Below are 15,795 nucleotides of genomic sequence, written 5' to 3' on the forward strand. Positions count from 1 at the left end.
ACCATTGTGGGGGGATGATTTTATGTTTTAATGTTAAACTTCTTCTTTAATGCTATGTTGTATTTTTATTAGTGTGCTGCAAGAACATCTGAATTTCCCCTGAAAAGGGGATTAATAAAGTATTTATTATTATTATTATTACAACATGCATCTCGCCAACCACAAAGTAGACCCATCATTTGAAATGGGTTGTTGACTTACCCTTTCATTAAGGGTAAATCTGGCTGAACTTTCTGCTTACTTTATTTCACTTTATATTCATATTGTTTATTAAATACATTTAAGTTAATTTATTTGTTTTAATTACTTAAAATCAATTTTAATTGTTCTCAAAGTCTCTGATTATCAAAGGTTGTCAGGACAAGTGAGGTAGAGGCAAGTTCTCAAGATGTTACACTTAAAGCTGATCACTACTGCTCGACGCACGAGTTACTCCAGCATTTTGTGTCTACCTTCAATTTAAACCAGCATCTGCAGTTCTTTCCTACACTAGTTATCTTGAAAGGGACCAGAAGTTAGTAGAGCCATGGGACTAATATGGATGTGTGTTTGGCAAATGGCCAGTGGGTCAAATTGAGTATGATGCAGCCAACCATAGTTCATTACAAAACCAGTGAGAAATTATAGTAGCTTGTAAATTTCAGGTTCAAGATCATAAAATGCAATTGTGAAACAATCAGCTTGTTTTAATCTTGTTAAATGCAACAATGAGTACACGTCAAAATGTACTTTATTGGTTGTAAACATATTAGGAAGTCTTCAGGCCGTAGAAGACATGAAACAGCTGCATATTCTCTACACCACACGTCCATCCTGGTGTGAATATATTAAACATTTGATCCATCTGCTGGCAACTCCTTGGAGAACTAGCTATCTTGAAGGTAGACACAAAATGCCGCAGTAACTCAGCGGGACAGCATCTCTGGAGAGAAGGAATGGGTGATGTTTCGGGGCAAGACCCTGCTCCAGATGGATGTCGGAGAGAGGGAAAGCAAGGTCTATTTGAAGTTAGAGAAGTCAATGTTCATAGCGTTGGGGTGTAAGCTACCCAAGCAAAATATGAGGTGCTGTTCCTCCAATTTGCGCTGGGCCTCGCTCGACAATGGAGGAGGTCCAGGATAGAAAAGTCAAATTGAGAATGGGATGGAGAGTTTAAAGTGCTGAGCAAGGAGTCAGACCCAGCACAAATTGGAGGAACAGCACCTGATATTTCGCTTGGGTACCTTACACCCCATCGGTATTAACATTGACTTCTCCAACTTCAAATAGCCTTTGCTTTCCCTCTCTCCATCCCCTTCCCAGTTCTCCCATCTGTCTTATTGTCTCCGACGACATTCTATCTCTGTCCCCCACTCCCGACAGTCTCCTTGGAAGGGTCTCGACCCGAAACGTCACCCATTCCTTCTCGAGAGAGATGATACCTGTCCCACTGAGTTACTCCAGTATTTTGTGTCTACCTTCAATTTAAACCAGCATCTGCAGTTCTTTCCTACACAAGTTATATTGAAGTAGGTCCTCAGACCTTGTGGGAAACTGGGGAGGAATTTGATGGCCCTTGCAGAGTGATTTGCATCATTTTTAGCCAAAGATGAAGTTTAAGAGGATCAGACGGTAGTTAATGTTGTACCATTATTTCAGCAAGGGGAAACCGGGGCACTACTGGCCAATGAAAATTAACCATTTCTATGAGGGCAAGGCAGTGGAAATTGTCTGGAAGGATCTTAGCAAAGCCTTTGACTAGGTCCCACATCGTATGCTTGTCCTAAAGGTTAGACTGCGTGGAATTCAAGATGAGATTGCATGGAATGCAAGATAAGTTTGCATAGAATTTTTCAAGATAAATTAGCCATTGGATGGAAAATTGGTTTTGAAGATATTTGCGGAGTTATTATTTCAATTGGCAGCCAGAGACCAGTGGTATGCCACAGGAATCAGTGCTGGATCCACTGCCATTTGTAATATACAATGATTTAGAAGTACAGTTAACTTTGTCAGTAAATTTGCAGATGACACCAAAACGAATGATAGATATCCTTCTTCACTGTCCATTCTAAGTTTAGAACAGGATCTAGCTCGGTTGGGAAGATAGACTAAGGAATGGTGAAACTCTCTCTCAAGTGTGAGGTGGAACACTTTGGTATATCAAAGCAAGGCAGGAATTAAACAATAACTGGTAGAACCCTAGAGAGTGTTGCTGAACAGAGAAATCTGGGAGTACATGAACATGGTTTGCTAAATGTGGCAAGTCACTGGGTTGGTGTTGTGAATGTGCCTAGCACGTTTATATTCTTTGGGAAGGGTATTGAGTACAAATGTTGGCACAACTTGGCACATTTGTACTAGTCATTGGCGAGACCACACTTGAAGTATATGCGCAGTCTGCTTTCCCAGCTTTAGAAAGGATGTCATTACGTTGGAAAGGATATGGAAGAGATTCACCAATTCACCTCAGCTGACAGGCTTGAGTTTTAGGGAAGGGTTGAATACACTGGGTGCACAGGAGACTGAGGGGTGACCTTATTGAGTGCACAAGAACAATTGGGTCATTCCTTTTTCCTCAGGGTAGAGAATTCTAAAACTAGAGGCTATCGAGTTAAGTAAAGGGAGAGATTTAAGAGGGACCTCAGGGGCAATTTTTTCACGCAGAGGGTAATCCAGAAGAAGTTACAGAAGGAGATACAATAACTATTTTTAAAAGACACTTGGTCAGATATTTAGATAGGAAAGGTTTAAAGGTCTATGCATTAAATGCATGTGGGACTAGCCCAATATGCCAACTTTGTCACCAAAGGGCCTGTTTCTCTGCTAGTCTTACAGTTCTATGACTCTATGACCAAAGTGAAGCAGGGCTCGAAATTAGAGGTTGCCCGGGTGCCATTGACCACTCAAAGTGCAGCCGGGCAACCTAAATGCCGACTCATTTTGCCCGGCTTGGCAATCAAATACTGGTTTATACCGATAGACACAAAAAACTGGAGTAACTCCGCGGGTCAGGCAGCATCTCTGGAGAATAGGAACGTGACGTTTCGTGTCGGCGGCTGTATTCGTCTTGTATCTTTGATAGCGGGGCAAAGATACTATGTGCGTGGTGACGAAGGGTCGAAGCAAATGACGGGCTCCGAACAGCGGCAACAGCGGCCGCGATAGCGGCTCCACCGCCTCCTCCTCCCGCACCCCGCCCGGCGGAAGGAGCCTTCCTCTCCCTCCCTCCTCCCGGCCTCGGCGTGCGAGAGGCGTTGTTGTGAAAGCGCCGTTGGCGGATTTTCAAGCAGAGACCGCTATCTCCCTGATAACGGCCACTGCTTTCAAATCCGCCAACTGCTCTTTCACAGCCCCACCCGCACGCCGAGGCCGGGAGGAGGGAGAGAGGGAGGGGGAGGCGGAGGCCTCCTTCCGCCGTCTGAAGCAGCTGCACGACAGATCCTATAGCTATTGGATCTTTGAGCTGCACTGCTCGGCCCCGCACCTTCCGATCAGCTGGCGGAGGAGGGGAGGCGGTGGCACTTTGGCGTTGGACAGGGATGGCCAAGGCCATGTTGTCCGAGGAGCGCTGACCTTCCTTTCCTCCCCACCTCCTCTGCACCTTCCACCCCACCCTCTCTCTCTCGTGCGCCCCCCTCCACCCCTCTTATCCTGGGACCCCTCCTCTCCATCCCGCACTGATCCCCAATCCCTCCTCCTCTATTCAGTCCTCACTGACATCCCCTGTGCTCCCCTCCCCATCTACCCCCCCCCCCCCCCAATCTATTCATCACCCTATCCACCTCGCATTGATTCTCCTGCCACACCCCCACCCCCCCCCCTCATCCCTCCTACACTGGTCCCCCCCATTCATACTGCGCTGACCCACCCATTCATCCTGTACTGATCCACCCTCCATTTACCCCGCACCAATTCCCCCTATCCATCCTGCAGTGATCTCCCCATTCATCTTTTACTGATCCCCCATTCATCTTTTACTGATCTCCCCATTCATCTTTTACTGATCCCCCATTCATTCTGAACTGATCCCCCATGCATCCTGTACTGATCCCCCATGCATCCTGTACTGATCCCCTCATTCATCACGTACTGATCTCCCATTCATCCTATACCGATCCCCTTTCATCCTGTAGTGATCCCCCATTCATCCTGCACAGAACCTCCGATCCACAGTCCTGACTCCCCCCCCCAATTCATCCTGTACTGATCCCCCCCATTCATCCTGTGCTGACCCCCCCCAATCCATCCTGCACTGATCCCCCGCCCATTCAAGAAGAATGGGAGGAACAGTTTGAAGAAGGGTTTTGACCCGAAACGTTGCACATTTCCTTAGCTCCATAGATGCTCCCTCACTCGCTGAATTTCTCCAGCATTTGCATCTACCCCCATTCATCCTGAACTCACCCCCATCCTTCCCGTACTGATCCCGTATTCAACACCACTGACATCTCCCCTCACAATTTTACATACTCCAACCAACACGTACTAATACACCTGCCCCAATCCATCCATTCCGCACCGATTGCCTTCTCAAACCCCCCCCCCCCCGCCATCTATCCACACCGCACTGATTCACACACACCCTGACCCTATTGTGCTTCATGGTCTTCTGAGTGAACAATGACTATGTTTGATAACGGAATGCAATCAAATGTGTTTTAATTCCCAATGTTATTATTTGTTTTGACACCTTTAAACATATTACCAAAAGAACATTTGTTGTAGTTATGTCCTTTGGCCATCTCTTGTAATGTTTAACCTGTCAGATGGGTATAGTGGGTATATAATGTCTTGATTGGTGAATATGTTTAGTTTGTGACTTTATTTGAAGCAGAAATAATATGTGAATGTAGACAAAAGTGCTGGAGAAACTCAGCGGATGCGGCAGCATCTATGGAGCGAAGGAAATGGGCAATGTTTCGGGCCGAAACCCTTCTTCAGACTGATGGGTTTTGGCCTGAAACGTTGCCTATTTCCTTCGCTCCACATATGCTGCTGCACCCACTGAGTTTCTCCAGCACTTTTGTCTACCTTCGATTTTCCAGCATCTGCAGTTCCTTCTTGAACATAATACAGGTGCACAACCTTTTATCCGAAAGCCTTGGGACCAGACACTTTTCGTAATTCAGAATTTTTCGGCTTTCGGAATGGAAGATTTTTAGCGTAGATTTTAACGGCTGGCTCAGTGGTAGAGTGCTCGGCTCGTATCCGCAAGGTCGCGAGTTTGAGCCTCGATCCCGGCAGTTACTCGATCGCGAGTTTGAGTCTTCAATGTAGTTTTTTCTTGCAGAATAGGAGAGAATAGGGAGGGTTAGGCTGGGATCATTCTCTGCGAGATAATCTTAGTGCGGGAGACAAGTGTAGGAGAGGTGTACGGACTGTGTGGGCAGAACTTTGGAAGTGATTGCCCACCATTCTCAAAAGCCACTGTGTCTCCGTCCCTCCAACTCCAGAGGAATCCGCTCCCCGATGGGCCGCTACGGCGACAAGTGGCAGTTCGCCCACAGCCCGAGCTGCGCCCTCTCATCCGCAACCCGGGTTCCTCTGGAGTTGGAGCGGGGCTGGGCTAGAGTTGTTGCTGGCTGTGAGTCTCTGGGATCTCCGTGTTTGCAGTGGGCCTGGGGGTCGGTGTCCCGATGAGGGGGCGCAGCTCGGGCTGTGGGCGAACTGCCACTTGTCGCTGTAGCGGCGCATCGGGAAGCGGCTTCTGGTGGTCCTGACGTCTCTCAGCTCCTGTCCAGGGGGGTGGCCGGAGACGTCAGGACCAACAGGAACCCGCTCCCCGATGCGCCGCTACAACGACAAGTGGCAGTTCGCCCACAGCCCGAGCTGCGCCCCCTCATCCGCAACCCGGGTTCCTCTGGAGTTGGAACGGGGCTGGGCTAGAGTTGCTGCTGGCTGTGAGTCTCTGGGATCTCCGTGCTTGCAGTCGGTGTCCCGTTGGTCCTGACGTCTCCGGTCACCCCTCTGGACTGGAGCTGAGACTGGGAACTGTACCGCCCTTGCCCCCTCCCTCTGCAACTGCAAACAACTCCACAGTTCCCAGTCTCAGCTCCTGCACAGGGGGGTGGCCGGAGACGTCACAGCCCGAGCTGCGCCCCCTCATCCGCAACCTCAAGACCAAGACGCACCTTGCACACCATCAGCTTCGGTCCCTACGGGGAGCGTGTTCATCTGGAATTGGAGCGGGGCTGGGCTGCTGCTGGCTGTGGATCTCTGGGATCTCCGTGCTTGCAGTGACCTGGGGGCCGGTGTCCCATTGGTCCTGACGTCTCCGGTGATTGGCACTAGCTCCGACGTGAAGACAGTGCAAAACCCCCACGCCGGTGCAATGGGCGGGGAGCTGGAGAGGGGAGGGAAGGGGTCACACACATGGCCGGGAAGCAGAGGGGTGGAGGTGGGGTGAAACTTAAGGGAGCGACAATTTGCTGCTGCCTGCCCGCTGAGTTAAAAAGTTCTCATGCAAGACTCACGATACACTGTGTATCGTGAGTCTACCGTGGGAACTTTTTAACTAACTCAGCGGGCAGGCAGCAGCAGATTGTCAATTATTAACCCTCCCGCGCAATATACCCTCACCTTCTCTTTTATAAATGGGGATTTAGTTCCCCTTTCTTCGAGGACCGACCGGAGGTTCCGCTGTCACCTCTGCGGGCCACCCTCGGTGAACGTTTTCAAGGACCTTTCTTCAAGGACTGAAAAAATGTCGCTATTCGGAGGTTTTCGTTATTTGGATCTTCGGATAAAAGGTTGTGCACCTGTATGTGAATGCTTCATTGAGCATAATTCCAACTGGTAACTACGCACTTCGTCCAAGCACATTATCACACGCTTCATGCAAATGACCACCTAAACAGTCATTTGGCAACTTAAAAAGCTGTAAAGATTGCCCGGCTGGCAACAGGGAAAAAAAGTTAAGCGAGAGCCCTGTGAAGGCTTGCACATCACACTTCATTCCATCAAGCACATACCGACAAATGGGCCGCAAGCAGAGGAACCTCTCGGAGCATCTCTCTGAAAGTCTGTGATAGCCTTGTGTACACTGGCATCCTGAGCACGATGAAGCACAATATAGCCTAACATTGCATAAATCAAAGCACACACAATAGTGAAGTGCACATACTGACAGCAATGCAACTCAATTTTCAGTTCATTTTTCCCACTGACCCTAATCAGATTTTATTTAACTGCAGCATTTTTCTTCAGAGTTCCACAATATAAATGTGTAGAACTTATTTTTAGACGAAAAGCATGTGAGGTGTCTTGGACATAGGTAGGAAACGTCACCAATTCCTTCTCTCCAGATTTGCCGCCTGGCCTGCTGTTACTCGAGTATTTTGTGTCTAATGTAAATGTGTAATTGGATTGTTACACAGCGAGAATCTAGAAGGCGTGTCGGTGACAAGAACAAGTTATGAGACTTCGAATACATTTTAGAACTCAGTGTTAAGCAACAATCCTTGGAGGGCAACACCAATACAACAATTAAATCCATTCATGTTTTACTCTTATCTCTCTCTGGTTTCACTGAATAAACAAGGAACATAATTATTGTATGTAATTCTGCATTGAACTAATCTACACAATCCTAATCTAACCGTGACAATGGAACACTATGGGCCACCTCTTTCACTACTATTTTTTTTTGCCTAATAATTTTTTCACACGACTGTCCTGTTTTGCAGTCTTCTTTCTTTTACAATTTTGCATAATCTATGTATAATCTACTTATAACTTGTGTGTTTGTCCAATTCCTTATGTCTGTGAAGCTTCTGCAAGCAAGATTTTCCATTGTAGCTGTATCCCACCATAATCGTTCATATGATAATCTTGAATTTGAGACATCAAATTGACATCAAACTTGGTTCTTTGTGGGAAATACAAGTCTTCAGAATTATGAATAGGAAATTCAGAAATCTCAACTGAAGGAATGGAATAAATTATAGGACGTCTACTGTTAACTACTCATAACTGTAGCTCTTAAAAAATGACAAATTCTGGACTATTGAAAATACACCAGTACTGCAATAATTGAAGTAAATTTGAGCTGGTGGTTGTCTTAATTATACAGGTGCACAACCTTTTATCCGACGATCCAAATAACGAAAAGCTCCGAATAGCGGACATTTTTTCGGTCCTTGAAGAAAGGTCCTTGAAGACGTTCACCGAGGGCGGCCCGCAGAGGTGACAGCGGAACCTCCAGTCGGTCCTCGAAGAAAGGGGAACTAAATCCCCATTCATAAAAGAGAAGGTGAGGGTATATTGCGCGGGAGGGTTAATAATTTACAATCTGCTGCTGCCTGCCCGCTGGGTTAAAAAGTTCCCACGGTAGACTCACGATACACAGTGTATCGTGAGTCTTGCGTGGGAATTTTTTAACTCAGCGGGCAGGCAGCAGCAAATTGTCGCTCCCTTCAGTTTCACCCCACCTACACCCCTCTGCTTCCCGGCCATATGTGTGACCCCTTCCCTCCCCTCTCCAGCTCCCCGCCCATTGCACCGGCGCGGGGGCTTTGCACTGCCTTCACGTCGGAGCCAGTGCCAGTCACCGGAGACGTCAGGACCAACGGGACACCGGCCCCCAGGCCCACTGCAAGCACGGAGATCCCAGAGACCCACAGCCAGCAGCAGCCCAGCCCCGCTCCAACTCCAGAGGAACACGCTCTCCGCTGTCCCCGTAGGGACAGAAGCTGATGGTGTGCAAGGTGCGTCTTGGTCTTGAGGTTGCGGATGAGGGGGCGCAGCTCGGGCTGTGACGTCTCCGGCCACCCCCCTGTACAGGAGCTGAGACTGGGAACTGTGGGGTTGTTTGCAGTTGCAGAGGGAGGGGGCAAGGGCGGTACAGTTCCCAGTCTCAGCTCCATTCCAGGGGGGTGGCCGGAAACGTCGGGACACCGGGACACCGATTGCAAGCACGGAGACTCACAGCCAGCAGCAACTCTAGCCCAGCCCCGCTCCAACTCCAGAGGAACCCGGGTTGCGGATGAGGGGGCGCAGCTCGGGCTGTGGGCGAACTGCCACTTGTCGCTGTAGCGGCGCATCGGGGAGCGGGTTCTTGTTGGTCCTGACGTCTCCGGCCGTCCCCCTGGACAGGAGCTGAGAGACGTCAGGACCACCAGAAGCCGCTCCCCGATGCGCCGCTACAGCGACAAGTGGCAGTTCGCCCACAGCCCGAGCTGCGCCCCCTCATCGGGACACCGACCCCCAGGCCCACTGCAAGCACGGAGATCCCAGAGACTCACAGCCAGCAACAACTCTAGCCCAGCCCCGCTCCAACCCGGGTTGCGGATGAGGGGGCGCAGCTCGGGCTGGGGGCGAACTGCCACTTGTCGCCGTAGCGGCCCATCGGGGAGCGGATTCCTCTGGAGTTGGAGGGACATGGAGACACAGCGGCTTTTGAGAATGGTGGGCAATCACTTCCAAAGTTCTGCTCACACAGTCAGTACACCTCTCCTACACTTGTCTCCCGCACTAAGATCATCTCGCAGAGAATGATCCCAGCCTAACCCTCCCTATTCTCTCCTATTCTCCAAGAAAAAACTACATTGAAGACTCAAACTCGCGATCGAGTAACTGCCCGGATCGAGGCGCAAACTCGCGACCTTGCGGATATGAGCCGAGCACTCTGCCACTCCGCCAGCCGTTAAAATCTACGCTAAAAATCTTCCATTCCGAAAGCCGAAAAATTCTGTATTACGAAAAGTGTCCGGTCCCAAGGCTTTCGGATAAAAGGTTGTGCACCTGTAGTGACAAAGTGAATGTAGTCAACCCTCATTCAAAGTAACTTGTGGAACTGCCAAAGCCTAGTCAACTATTCATCATATCAGCATTTACTCTCTGTACCAAATACAACCACATTTCCACCGGAACCAGAAGCAATTGTTTGAACAAATTCTTATAATTTATGATTCCATCCAATAAAACTAGAAGTTACATTGCAAAATTATACAATGTGCACCAATTCAAGCTTTACCCTAAAAACCAACATCAACATTTACTGATTTGGCTTTAAGCATCATTCAATGAGTATTTCCAGCTTCACAAATACTTTTCATTAAAATGTTAACTTAAAATGAATAACTCAACATTTCTAACAACTAGATTGTGACAGGAAGGTACAAATGTAAAAAATTCAAGATCTCAAGGAGGAACGAGTTAGATTGAGAGAATGCAAATCATCCAGAAATTGTTCTGTATTCCTTTACACAGTAAATCTCTGGAATTACTGAGCACAATTGAATGTAGAGGTGTGGGTGTGGGCAAGGAAATCAGAGATGATGGGGAGGGGGGGGGGGAAGAAGGGCAGTATAAATGGTCAACATGAGGTTTGGCATTAAAAATTAGGAACCACAAGAAATGGATAGAACAAACATGCTAAACCTATTGTTTTACAATGTTTAGTGAGGGTCAAGCTTAAAAAAATGGAAACGAGCAGGCTCACTTCATTTGCTTGCATAGGGAAAGTGGGAGTTCCGAAAAAGGAAGTTTTTCGCACTTCTAGTTATCCTGAAATATTATTTTAATGTAAATATAAACCTTGTTTGGTACGGGCAGCCAATTGAACCAGTATTCCTCCAGTTTGGAGGAACTAATTCCTCCAGTTTGATGACCATGAAAAGATCATCCACACATTTATCTCCTCCCGCCTAGATTACTGCAACTCCCTCTACACTGGCATCAGCCAATCTTCCCTGTCCTGCCTGCAACTGGTCCAAAACGCCGCAGCGAGACTCCTGACGGGCACCCAAAAAAGGGACCACATCACCCCGATCCTGGCCTCTCTCCACTGGCTCCCTGTGCGGTTCCGAATAAATTTCAAGATCCTCCTTTATGTCTACAAAGTCCTTAATGGGCTTGCCCCCATCTACATCAAAAGTCTGCTTACCCACCACACTACCTCCAGGTCCCTCAGATCGGCCGACTTGGGGTTACTGAACATCCCACGGTCTAGGCATAAGCTCAGGGGCGACCACGCCTTTGCGGTTGCAGCTCCTAGACTGTGGAACAGCATCCCTCTTCCCCTCAGAACTGCCCCCTCCATCGACTCCTTTAAGTCGAGACTTAAAACTCATCTCTATTCCCAAGCCTTTCTTGACGTCCTCTGAGCGAGGGCTATATGTATGTAGTGATGTTTGTATTTAATTCATGAACCACTGTTGTATAACGTTAGTACCTCCACCAATGTAAAGCACTTTGGCCAACGAGAGTTGTTTTTTAAATGTGCTATAGAAATAAGTGACTTGACTGGAGTAAAACTCTGATCTCATCCACAGGATCAAACCTTTCTCTTTTTGCCTTTGTAAAACTTTCAAGCTGGAATTGCAAACTTACTATGTTGCTCCTTTTCATTTCTGCTGAACACTTATTAAAACTTGCAAAGTGATTATGAAGAAATCTCTCCAAAAGGTTCTGAGATCGACTATTTAAATGACGTTTTAATTTTAAAAAACTGGTCTCATTATTTTACTGAGATGATTCATTGCGATGAAAACAAAGAGTGCATAATATTTTTCTCCCTCCTCTGAATATTCATAAATCCTAACACATGGCTAGATTATCAGATTGTTGATGCAGTTGTCTTTCAATTGTTTATAAAAAGTCAAAAGCTGAGGATTTAAAAGGTTACTTAAGAAGCAAATGTTAAACTGTACAATATTCTACAATTCCTTGGCTTACTTACCGTCTCCTGTGCAATGTTGATAGCTTCCAACAACCCATATAACTTCCCTCTTACAAGAAATACACCAGCACACCAAGTCACACAGTTTTCATGCATCCAATATTCATTAGCATCCATTGCGACCAATGGGGGCTGGTACCACTCTTCCAAAGTTGGCTCACTCTTGGCCTTCTTACTTTCTGAACATTTTGAGGTCTCTTCGACACCATCAACACTTCTACGTTTCTGGCCACGAGTCGTTGCTCCTTCTCTCATCCTCAAATCTTGGTTTTGTCCAGAAGTTTTATTTACTGCAATCCTAATGGAATTACAAGCAGAGCCAGAGACAACAGTGCTAATTTGCTCAGTCTTTGCTTCTTTTGATCGGGAAGTCTGGTTGTTTGATGTATATCCCCTCGGATAGAAAGGTCCAAAAAGATCACCTTGCTCCATTGCATTTGCAGACAAGCCACAAAGACAGCAGACTAGAAAGTTTTTATGAGCCGCCTCATTTATTACAGGGCCTAGTGTCAAACAAGATGATTTTGGAATTGCACCATGAGACTGCTGATAGGAATGTTTCTTTTGTTTAAGATTATTATTATCCTCTTCGGGATAGTTTACTACTGTACACATTGAATAATCTTTAGACTCTACCCTAACATAAGGTGAAAAACTATTATATCTTTCTCGACGGTCCTCAGCCTTAAGAGACAAGGCTCTTAATTTTATCTCAGGTTCTTCTGGTGCAAAGAACATTGAAGGCTGTCCCCGCTGTGACTGCCGCTTTTTACTTGCTGATTTATGTGTTCTCTTCCTTACTGTGTGCCGTGTTGTTGGCTGGGAAGATCGTGGCCGGGATGACACACAGTTCTTGGACTCCGAGGCATTCCTGGAGCTTCTTGAATGTTTCCTTCTGTTACCATTTAGACATTTGAGATCAGGCTCACCAAACCTATGCTTTTCACTAGAAGTATGCTCATCCCGATGAGGCTCCATTGACTTCTTTGAAGATGACGATGCATTGCATAAAGACTTGCCGGAAGAAACTGGAGTGGTCAGTTTTGTTGCTCGTCCGTGGCAGGATGCTGGAATTGAGGTAGATTTATATCTGTTAGGTTTCTCCACAGTTGGTGAGCTAGTTTCCCCTGGGTTCGCCTCATATTGTTCTTGCATTTTACATTCTAAACTCATTTTTTGTGAAGAATCCTTGATGCAAGGAAGAGATCCAGAACAGCCTTTGGACTTATGTTCTGCCACAGAACCAGATGACTTGCGTCTCGGTGGTTGAAACCTGGTAGGAGTAGGAATTGGCCCATCCCTACTTCTTCTCAGTCTCTCACCAAGGTTATTAGGTGCTTTTGACTTGGGTTGAGTCACCATATTTTGCACAATTTGCTCCAGTTTCATTCCCCTCTGCCTCGGTGGCAAAATCTTCCTTTCAAAAGGCTTGGGTTCGGCATTCTGGAGTGGCCGATCTTCATTTGTCGGATTCAAATGCTGTTGACATGCCATCTTCCTCTTCTTATTATCCCGAACTGGAGGCCGGTTCCAGTCCTGTTGATCATCAGTCTTTGCATCTGAACAAATAATAACTTCCTCATCCGAGATGTAAACTACTTCACTGTCCTCATACTTGGCCACAATGGTCTGTTTTCTCCTGTTTGGAATTTGCTGCTCTGTCTGGACAGACAAGACCTTACATACATTATCACTACTGGAGCTCTCACCAGGTTCTGCCTCTTCTTCATGAATACTCTTGCCCGACTTGGATAAAGATAGACTCATAGAAATGCTGCATGACATTGAAGCAACGTTATTTCTTTTCAGATCCAACACGTATCCCCGGACATCGTATTTTCCCTCAGTTTCAAGAACATTTAGTTTATGCAATTCAAGAGAGCACGGCTTTATCCTAGGATGACTACTTTCTAAAGCTGATGGCTTTGCCAAGGAAGGAAGCATTTCTTTATTGAATGAGCCTGAATTTCTGCTGGTCGCATGTACATTGTTAACTATCTGCAACGATTCAGGGATCAAATTTGGTTCACCCATTAGGATGTTATCATTTGTGTCATTAGCAGAAGTTTGTTCTGGTGATTTTCTATAATTGCTTTCATGATATGGAGACTGTTCAGTTACTTTAATATTTGATGCCAGATTTCCACTGGATGGAGAAAATATATCATCTGTGGAGCTGCAGCTGTCCTGCAAGGCACTGCTATTTTCAGTGGCTATGCCATCCTTTCCTGAACAATACAGTTCTTCATTATTTAGGTCAAATGATAAAGCTATTTCTTGCACATGCAAACATTCTTCAATTGTTATACTTTGTTGTGATAAATTATCAGTTTGAAAGATTGCATTGTCACCTGAAGTACATATAATTTCTTCTGAATTTTGCAAGAAATCACTGCTGCATGCATTGGGAGCCACTTTGTAACCTGATGTTGTGTTGGTCCCGATCCTTTCTGTGTCTGCCCTCTTGTAAATATCTGCACTTAAACTTTGTGACGATTGCATGGAAGTGGAAGGTGGTTCCACTTTTGGACATGTTTCATTAAAATTGTTTCCACTTAGCCTTTCTTCGGAATTAGCTGGTACTGCTGCCGCCGAAAATTCAATATTTTCTGTTTTTATTGTCATTGTGGTCTGATCTTTGTAACTTTTGTTTAAGTTGCACATGGGCTGAAGCTTCCTATCTGTATGTTGGCTGCTAGAGGTTTTAATCCCAGTAAAAACATCAGTACCATTTTGCATTTCAGAGTGGTCCATCCTGCCCAGCAGGTTTTTGCTTTCACACTGTTCACTGTTGTTTGGTCTGTGCTCTGACTGAGTCAGTTTCATTACCTGCATTTCTAAGTTTTGAACAAGAGTTTCAGCAGAACTTACAGAGTCAATCCATTTACTTTCCTCACCCATTTCTCCAGAAAACTCACATACAGAGTCCTGCATTTCAATATCAGACGAAGCACTAGAATGTTCATACAGAATTTCCTCTGTCGTATTTAATCTTTGTTCTAGTGGATTATCTGATTCATGGACAGTGGTCGCCACTAAAGGCAAGTCTAGGTCCAGTGCCTTTAGTCTATGCTGGTTCACAGTGCTGCAGTCAATTCCGTTTTCAAGTCCTCTAATGGATTCTAATTCACCAGATTGTGCTAAAACAGAAGTCTCAAATGTTGAGTCAACAAAATTGGTAGGTGCAGAAGAATCAAATGAGGCTGACAACATCTGCTGTGACTGCATACACATAGAAGGAATAAAGAGTGATGGCAATGGCTGCTCATGCAAGGAATGCTGTAGAATCCGTTGGGAAGAGAACAGATGGGACCGATTAACATAAGAGACAGTGACTGTAGTACTTGAGATGGCATCGTCCAGGTGAACCTTGTCAGTCTGTGGTACAGTGTTGGTCTCTAAGTCACCGGGTGTGTTCTTACTACACATGCTGTAATGGGTATCCATAGTCCCACTATGCAATAGTTCTAAAGGGTCATTTGCCTGTAACCTTTCGCTTTGATTTCTTGTACAATCGACAGAATAATCCACAGGGATGCTGAAATTAATTAAGTCATCCTTCCTGCTTTGTAGCCCATCAGCCTGGTCCTGACCCGACTCCATTACAGGATTTTCTCTGCTCCACTCTGCTATTTGTAGAAATAAAATAAAAATAATTTGTTACTATATAAATCGCATTAATAATTTAAAAAAAAAACATTGTAAATTTATAAAAAATGAGACAATCTGTTAAGCAATAGTTTTACAGAACATTCCGTAAACAGATGCATCTACAATACAATTCAGTATTTATATCACAATGCATCTTAGAATCATCCCAATATTCTAATTTAAAACTAGTCTGAAACAGGCGACAGCCTTTTAGTACACAGTAACATTCCACAAAGAGTAATGACAGCAGGCGATCTCTTTTTAAAAAAAAACAGTACGTTAAAATAAAAAAGAATGTTTCTATTGAAAAGTACTTTGTGGTTTAATATCCATACAAATTTTGGAAGAGCGGAGCTTCCCAAAGACAGGAACATTTTGGCACAGCAACATGCTTCAGTGGATTGTCAACTGAATTAGGTTTTGGAGCAGTGTTTTTGTTCAAAGGAAAGTGATCCAAGCTAATAGTTTCCTCAAAAGAAAAT

At 45.7% G+C, this 15,795-nt stretch overlaps 1 protein-coding gene across 6 annotated transcripts in view; it reads right to left on the reverse strand.

Moving 5' to 3' along the window:
* LOC129708382 (transcription factor 20-like) overlaps positions 1-15,795 on the reverse strand; it is a 55,079-nt gene that overhangs the window by 34,835 nt on the left and 4,449 nt on the right. For 4 of the 6 annotated variants that reach the window (XM_055654087.1, XM_055654086.1, XM_055654090.1 and 1 more), the window contains exon 2: positions 11,663-15,291. In XM_055654087.1, coding sequence (XP_055510062.1) covers positions 11,663-15,291 — 3,629 coding nt within the window. The remainder of the gene's footprint in view (positions 1-11,662; positions 15,292-15,795) is intronic. The other 2 variants (XM_055654091.1, XM_055654089.1) reach the window with 1 other exon arrangement.

The sequence above is a fragment of the Leucoraja erinacea genome, chromosome 23 (assembly GCF_028641065.1).
Source record: "Leucoraja erinacea ecotype New England chromosome 23, Leri_hhj_1, whole genome shotgun sequence".
NCBI classification, from domain to species: Eukaryota; Metazoa; Chordata; class Chondrichthyes; order Rajiformes; family Rajidae; genus Leucoraja; species Leucoraja erinaceus.